The sequence below is a fragment of the Benincasa hispida genome, chromosome 9 (genome assembly GCF_027475165.1).
Source record: "Benincasa hispida cultivar pf3 chromosome 9, pf3_genome.v1.1, whole genome shotgun sequence".
In the NCBI taxonomy this organism is placed as follows: Eukaryota; Viridiplantae; Streptophyta; class Magnoliopsida; order Cucurbitales; family Cucurbitaceae; genus Benincasa; species Benincasa hispida.
The window spans coordinates 98,514,860-98,523,161 of record NC_143486.1 but is presented as its reverse complement, the minus strand read 5'-3'; the positions used below and the strand labels follow the sequence as shown (position 1 = coordinate 98,523,161).

General features: G+C 31.3%; 1 protein-coding gene across 2 annotated transcripts; it reads right to left on the bottom strand.

Moving 5' to 3' along the window:
- Window positions 1-2,159: 2,159 nt before the first annotated feature.
- On the bottom strand, window positions 2,160-7,906 carry LOC120086659 (Cysteine proteinases superfamily protein). 2 transcript variants are annotated; one of them, XM_039043399.2, is made up of 10 exons: window positions 7,538-7,906; window positions 6,585-6,775; window positions 5,893-5,966; window positions 5,651-5,705; window positions 5,460-5,534; window positions 4,732-4,805; window positions 4,567-4,615; window positions 3,538-3,622; window positions 2,669-2,725; window positions 2,160-2,573 (listed from the first exon to the last, which is right to left on the bottom strand). In XM_039043399.2, the coding sequence occupies exons 2-10, from the start codon at window positions 6,750-6,752 to the stop codon at window positions 2,524-2,526; spliced, it is 687 nt and encodes a 228-aa protein (XP_038899327.1). In that variant the 5' UTR covers window positions 6,753-6,775; window positions 7,538-7,906; the 3' UTR covers window positions 2,160-2,523. The 2 variants fall into 2 exon arrangements, with proteins under 2 accessions (XP_038899327.1, XP_038899328.1); XM_039043400.2 differs by lacking the exons at window positions 4,567-4,615; window positions 4,732-4,805 and having other exon boundaries at window positions 7,538-7,840.
- Window positions 7,907-8,302: the final 396 nt, after the last annotated feature.

The window sequence follows — 8,302 nt, the reverse complement described above, 5'->3', positions numbered from 1 at the left end:
ACTGTCAAGTTCATGGTCATTCTGATACATTTGATGATGCATTTGATTGCCTTTTCCCCTACACCAATTCAATCATACATATGAAATTGTTTATGTCAATAAAGGAGCCAGAGAAACTCACAACCACATGATTTTCAGGAAGTGAAATCGAAACCGAGGACGTTGAAGAGGACATTCTCGACCTGAAATCAAAATATGCACAATGAATCAATCCGAGTAGAATCTCTAGATGGGGAAAGATGAGAGATATTTAAAGATATATTTATTTTAGAACATCTTGTGTCCATTTAGGCGAATATAATTTGAGAGATCTTTTAAATTTTTTTTCTTAGAGACCAAATACACATTCGTGAAAACGGTATTTTTCTCTAACTCAAACATAAAAAAAAGTCAAGAGAGGAGGAATATATTTGAGTGAAATAATGCAAGAATGGGGTCAATTGAAAGCGTAAGTTTGTGTTTTTATTCTCAAATGTTAAAGTATAAATACAAAATCAAAAGTCCCTAAGTTTAAATTTCTAGAATTTTGTACTTAAAAAAAAATCTAAAATTTAATTCTTTGTCGCTCCCTCTTTTCTATTCATGCCCTATTATCATCCTTCATATTGTACTTACCTCCTAAAGGGTCGTTTGGTTAGAGAATTTTCTACATGAAAATTGATACATGCATCCAAAATCCAGGTTTATTTCATAGTTTTTAGCACTTAACTTGAAAATATTATACCCAAGCATCTTCATTTCCAGACAAAACGGTAAGTTTTCTCATTTTCCCTTTACATCTGTTTTTCATTTTATATATAATTTCGTTGAGTATAGTTAATTAATTTATTAATATTAATTTGAAAAAATTATTATAGACATTTATTTTAATAAAATAATAATAATCTATTAAACTATTTACTTAATTAATTTTACAATAAAAATTTATTAAATAATGCAATTATTTTTTAAAAATTTATTAAATAATGCAATTATTTTTTTACATAAATAAATAATTAATTAGCTAATAATATATAAAATATATTTAAATAGTAAATTAGGATTAGTTAAATTTAATTAGTACAAGAATTTATTTTTCAATAATAATGATTGATCATTTGTTATTTTTTTTATAATCAAACTATTATTTATTGAGATCAATTTTAATTTGATGTTTCATTATAAACATATAATCATTATTAATTATTTACATTCAGTTAATTATTTATTGTGATTAATTTATGTATCTTATTTATAAAACTTTTTTAATATTCTCTATTAATATGACGATATATTAATTGGTTGATTTTAATTCTATATTACTCAATTTCAAATATTTATAATTAAAATTATTATTGATTTTTAATTAATTAATTTTTATCAATATATTGAATGATATTTATTTTTTTAACTAATTAAACTATTACAATTATATAAGATTGTTATGCTTAATTTCATAAATTATATACAAACATTATTTTTGTTCATAAAATTTTAATAGCATTTCCTATACACAACCAAACACAATCATTTTTTATTTCCATGTATTTTACTCCCAGATATCATATTCTTAAACATATGTAAAATCTTAGACCAAACGATCCATAGAATCTTTCGTTTCCCTCAAATACATTGATGGTGAGAAGAGAGAAGCAACAACTTTCCATAATTTCCAAATTCCATCTCCCTCTCTCTCCCCAAACTTATTTAATATTTAAATGTGACTTTTTGTAGTATAATAATTACAAAGATGAAGATTGAACTTAACCTCTAAGGAAGAAGATCATAAGTTCGAATTTCAATGGTTAAAAATTGAAACAAACCTTTAGAAATCTTAAATGATCTTTCTAGAACATATACTAATGTTCAAAGAAAGGTGAAATATGTTACTTTTATCATATGTACTACTATTTTATAAATCACTACCACATCACTTTTTCATTTTCATTAAAATGAAAATACTGATAGATTAACAGTTTTGAAATTATCCTTGTATAATTCAAGTAAAGTATTATTTTCTACATGGAACTGCAAACAACCTCAAACCCACACGATTATATGTAATTTAGTGCCTCTTATTGTACAAATTTCAACTACAATACTTCCCAAGAGTTTCAAATGCAGAAGGGGAAAAAAAAACTTTAAAGTTAAATACTCCTAAAAAAGAAAGATACAGAAAATGACGAGGAGCAAAGATCAAACTCAATTCAATATATACAGACACACGAGCGATGAGCAAGCTGAACATTCAATCATAATATTCTTCCAAAACTATACCAAACAATTAAGAGGATCTTGGAATATATATAAATTGTCCTAATTTTTTTGTTTTTTTCTAGTTTGTGTATAAATACCTATGCTTACACCTTATATATTCCGTTTCCACAAGTCCGCGAGCTACTTTTCCGTCCAGAAAGGTAACAAAACAATCTTTTTGTATTGAAGAACTATATGGCGTTGTTGTGTTAGCTACTTTCCAAGATTTCGTACATAGGAAACCGAGGAAGTCGATATGGGGATGATGATACTGTTTCATTACTTACTCTAGAAAAGGGAAAGCCAATGTTTTCTTCTCGGCGTTCTTGTAGGAAGATCTGAATGAAGATTTAATGGAAGAAATCTTAGCCAACAGTAAGAAAAGGTAATGGAATAGGAAACAACCAGGGCAGTCTAATTGGGTATATATCACCTCCACTGGCGTACAACGAATTGTAATGCACTTCACACCAAAAGCTCAGCCAAAGTTCTGTCAACATGAAAGGATTGCCAAAATTAGATCAAATATAGAGATCACTAACTCATTTGGATAAGAACTAGAGGCTTGAGAGTCCGGAATACGCATAATGCCTCAATCAATATTCTAAATTGTGATGCAGATATGTTGTACAGAGGTAAAAATGTGACAAAAATTCAAGCATGGTATTGGTGGCAACGTTCTTGGTTCAACTTTCAAGGGTGTTGTTGTCATCTAGTTTCCAAGAGGAGTCCTGCTGTCTATATGATTATTTCAGTCCCTCTCAAATGATATTAAGTTATTAGTACTAAGCGCAATATTTCTTTTCAAGTTGTTCCATGAAAATAGCACTCTGATGAAGACATTTTAAAAGATTGTTTTTTTAATTATTTAAAAAGAAGAAATGAGAAACAAGAAACAAAAATGAGAAATTAATTAATTAATTTTTTTTTTAAAAGGAGGTTATTATGAAAATGGTTTAAAAATCCCAGCTGTTAGAACATATTTACCAATTATTAGAATGCTACAAAGAACTGCTTTTGAGGGAATCTGCAAAACTACTTATCAAGTGGCGCAATTATTTATCAGAAGTGTTTAAACTCCCAAACAGGAAGGCAGTGTTGGACAAATTGCTTACTAGAACTTTTTCCACCTTGCAACCTAAATAACAGTCTGATAATCAGTCCACAAATTTCAGTGATATTTTAACAGGGTTTAAAATTCAAGTATCTTCCTAATTAATGGGTAACGTATAAGGTCCTTCAGATTAAAGATATATCAATTCAATCATAATAATTTAACTGATATGTAATTGAAATCTTTACCTTTGTTGGGATTGTTGTCTTTGGGAAGGATCTCGATATAACAGGTGTCTCGGAAAGATGTGACTAAGCAGATTTTTGCAGCAAACTACAAATTAACAAAATCAATAGTCACAAAATAAACAATAGTAAGAGAGCATCAAAACAGCAGAAACAATATCGACATGGCATACACATGAGTTGCTAAAGACTTGGCTAAAATGCTAGAAAAGAGAGCCAAATTATCATCAAAGAGAGTTCTATTACATTGCAGATACGAGACCACAAGATCAACGCTAACAGCTATGAAGGTGTCACAATTTGAACCGTGCTTGTCCATATACCCGTTCATCAATAAAAACAAATCCATACCCAGGGAATGATAAAAAATTCAAATTGGAGTTATGTCTTCTGATTTCACTTCTCATAGTTTTTCTTCGAAATGTCACTGATTTGCAATATATGTTTCTTGTTTGTATGGAAAGAGATAATTATTGTTTTTTCCATTTCAAAAATGAAAAAAATGATTATATATCCACGAATTTCTGTTTGGGCACTTGCATGAGTAAACAACAGTCGCAGGAAAGCCTTCAAGCGAAATATATGGGAGGGTCAGCATTTGAAGGAACAATAGTGTCCCCAGGAAGTAGCGTGGGGAATTACAACACTTACAAGACAAAAACACGTGAGTACACAACATACGCCGACACATAAAAGATATAATTTTTTTCCCTTTGAAAAAGGAAGAAAGAAAAGAAGAAAGACAGGTGGAGGGAAACAAAATCCACTGAACATTTGTCTGGAACAGCTTTAAGTGCATTGAAACACATTGTGGTGAATACGAAAGGATCTTCCAGCGAAACAAATATGACACACGAGGTTATAAATATTAGAAACTTAGGTATTGGCAAAGGAAATTTTTACACGAAAGCCTTCATAAGAAAATGTAAGGAAAATGAATTGTATCTTTTAACCCAAACTCCTAGCAGCGCAAGAAGATTTCATAGAAAGGAGTTTCACAGCATTTACATAAGAATTAGGCATTCAACATACTCTGTCTGCAGCTGCTTGTAGAGTAACGTGATCTCCCCATTCACCTGATCTAGTGAGATGCAAAGTTTTGTGTTAGAATTTGAAGAAGCAGTTACTCAATTCATAAGACAAGCTAAGCCATCTTGAAAGAGGAGAAGTCAACAAGCGTAGTCATAGATAACTAACTTTTTCATCTTCTTGAGGTAGGTTTTGTACTTCATTGGAACATAGCCTTCGTATAGTTTTCTGAATTTCTTTAACTGGCGTGGGAGGAAAAGAGGAAATTATGCAATGAGAAATATGTGGCAAGTGGGTTTTCAAGTTTTTTACCATAAGTGAAGCGAAACTGGAATAAAGCATGAAATTGGGGGAAAAAGGAGATACAAGCAATAGGGACGGCTATTGAAAGTTAGATGCTATGCTTCATAAAGTGCAGGATACTGGTCTGAATAGGCAAGAACGGTGTTCAATAAAATTTACTGCACTAGTGAATTTGATATACAGAAACAGTACCACAGACAAAACACAACTAAGAACTGGGTAATGAAGCAAAGGAACTAGTAACAGAAAGCCAGTAGCTTTTCTCTTATTCAGTTCCATACTTAGTTTTGGAAAAGAGAGTTGAAAACTGTGAAAAATAATTTGCTAAAGGTGACTTGATTTCCTCCCACAAACTATTGTGCTAGATATAAAGAAAGATTCAAACAAAATTGAAATTTTCCAGACCTCCAGTACCAATAACCCCTATCTCACATATTACAGTCGTCAGTCAATCCCTTGGGGACTTAATAGTCATTTATCAAATTCTATATACATTTATTTTAACCAACATTCATTAAGCAATCTATGACCAAGTAACAGCGATAGAACAACTTAAATGATTAGACGCATGAGTGGAGTTTAATTTACAGCACCTGTTTGATGACTGCCTTTCTTACATGCTTGTGGTAATCAGGATTTCGAAATAATTGATCTGCTAATGCCCGAAACTATTAATACATTAAAAAGATATGTTATTTGAAATATCATGAGATGAATAAACAATAAAATGCAGGATAATTATAAATTTCAATACAAAAAGATATTGGAAAGAACTTATTAAAACCTGGCAATTCCCATCACCTTCCATCTGTAGCTCCGCTAAACCATATGTGACAAGTCTGTTAAAAAAAGGACTCACTATGATCAATAAAAGCTACCTTGTATGCTCGCTAAAGAACAAAGCACAGTAAGTCAAAATTTGATTGTCAAATCTTCAGCCAATATAATGAGAGCAAGTCATTTTTTTAGCATTAGACTGTTCCTTGAAGTTAATGTTCTTGGATGTAGCACCAGATAAATCAATACCTTCCTGACAGCCGTTCATGGTCTAAGGTTGCATCATTCACGTTTGGTATCTCCCCATTAACCCGAGGAGTATGCTGCCATGATCATAACAGATCAGCACTTTTAACTATGATAAAGAAATTATATGGACCAACATTGTTCCTGCTATCTTATGGAAAATATGGGACAAAAGAAATGCTAGGATTTTCAACGACAAAGCCAAATCCACCAAAGAAGTACTCCATTTTGTTGTTTTCAATGTTTTCTTTTGGTGTAAATCTTTACCAGCACTACAAAGCCATAGTTTCTCTTTTTTGTTGACAATTGGAAACATCTTTTGTATTCCCTACAAGGCTATAACCTGGGATCCTTTTGTATACCTTGGATATTTTCATTCTATCAATGAAATTGTTTATAATCCAAAAATTATTATTCTATTTTTTTACAATTTCATTCAATCAATGAAATTGTTTTTCATTATTTTTTGAGAAAAGAACAAGTCTTGAGTACTACATTCAATGACCTAGCAGCTTTCATGTTCAAGAACAGTTTACCCAATTAGTTAATTACCTAACTAAAACTGGTATTTACAGTTTAAATTCAATGGGCCATTTAAATTCAGTAGAACATTGCATTCACAACATGGATAACATTTAACAAGAGTAAAAAATCCAATTATTGTAGCAATTAACGAAGTAGAAAGAAGTTAGTACAGGGATGGAATCCAGATGGGAGAGTCTCTTCCCGAGCTTGTTATCAAACTTCAAGTTTTCTTCCTCTGCCAAGATTCTGGCAATTGTATGATCATCCTCAGTGTCTTGAAAGCTGCTATTCAAACTTGAGCTTGAGCTTACACTTACGTTGCTGTAGTTATCAGTCATATTACCTTGACAGCCACAAGTTGCTAGAGAATATAAGAAAATAATGTGGATTAGAGAAATAAATCAATGTAAAACTTATCCAACCTCACTATAAAAGGTGTTTCTTTTCTTTTCTTTCTGAAAAGAACAATTGTATTACATAATTACAGAGAAAGAGGGGTGGAAATTTTATCAGACTTGTAAGGTAAAGAGATGAGATTAGAATAAGCTCATCACAAGGATGGAGCCGTAAATTTTCTTAGGAACGGACAGAAATTTATATAATTTTCTCAACCCAAGACAAAGGAAGACCAAAGACATTACCAAATCCCAGGCCTCATCAATCCCCCATCCTAAAGTTACTTAAACTTTAAATTCCTAACTTTCCCAAACTATCAAAAATGGAAACTGGGAAAGACCAAAGTCATCCAGATGATTCTAGTCTAGTAATATCACAAATTATTTAAGAAAAGACTTAAAAATTGACGCTTCAAACAGATGCCACTACTTTAAACCACATTTTCTGCGAATGCTGCAAGAAATTTAGAAAAGGAGAGTATGCATCCGGAAATCAAACTTCACTTCTCATATCAGTTATCAAATATCGAGATAGATCAGAAGAGAAATCGCAACTAAAATTCTTATATCAGTTATCAATCTAATAACAGTAGATCGAATGCACCACATATTTCACTATTCTAAAATGCGACAAAATTTTCTCACCAATCAGAGCAAGCTACGACAACAATTAAAACTAGATGGTAAACAAAATCAAAATATCTTAACCGAGGGTTACCACAGAATACCTAAAATTGAAACCGGAAGCAATTAAAGTGAGATCGAGTCGATTTGCTGCTGAGAAAATCAATGGGGTTCTAAGCTCAAACTCCGGCGATGAATTATCGCAAAAAATATGACAATCAAATCTGGACTAATCCTTCAACTTGACATAAATTCAGCAACGAGAAACGGAGCGATCGAATTCTCCAGTTTCTGTACGATCCTTTCCCGGCACCCAAACACAGCTTAGCCAAGCTTAAGCTTGAAGAAAATGAGACGAAGAGAAAAGTTGCAAATTTGGGTAAGTGTTCTATATATATGAGTGTACGTAACGCAAGTACATTTGTGCCATAAATGCATAAATTAAATCTTAGAAAACTTAGAACATAATTTGTGTGTTAAAATTTTAAGTTATTTCCAATTTAATACAAAAAGTTTTAAAATATTTTGTTCTAGTCCCTCACATCTTAATTAGTTCTAGATTTGGTTGTTGCAGCAAAAAATATGTGGAAATTTAATTTAATGCGAAATGCATATTTATATGAAAATTTTAAAAGGTTTTAGTTCTTTCCATCAAATCCTACTAAATGAAGGACTATGAAAGACTATCCAGTAGGTGTATTCATGGGTTGGATTGGATTGAGCTGAAAGACTTTTTAAACAAAACCCAATTATTCGAGGGTAAATTTTTTAACTTAAATAACTCTTATTAAAAATGAACCTAACCCAACCCAACTATGAAATATTTGGCTTGGATTGGTTCGGGTTAATCGGATCATTTGTTTAAAATT

Coding starts and splice junctions, on each gene's coding strand:
- LOC120086659 (XM_039043399.2), bottom strand. CDS start 6,752: ATGACTGATAACTACAGCAACGTAAGTGTAAGCTCAAGCTCAAGTTTG. Junction 5,967..6,584: donor CCCATCTGGATTCCATCCCT/GTACTAACTTCT, acceptor TGATCATGGCAG/CATACTCCTCGGGTTAATGG. Junction 4,806..5,459: donor GAAAGGCAGTCATCAAACAG/GTGCTGTAAATT, acceptor CTCCCACGCCAG/TTAAAGAAATTCAGAAAACT.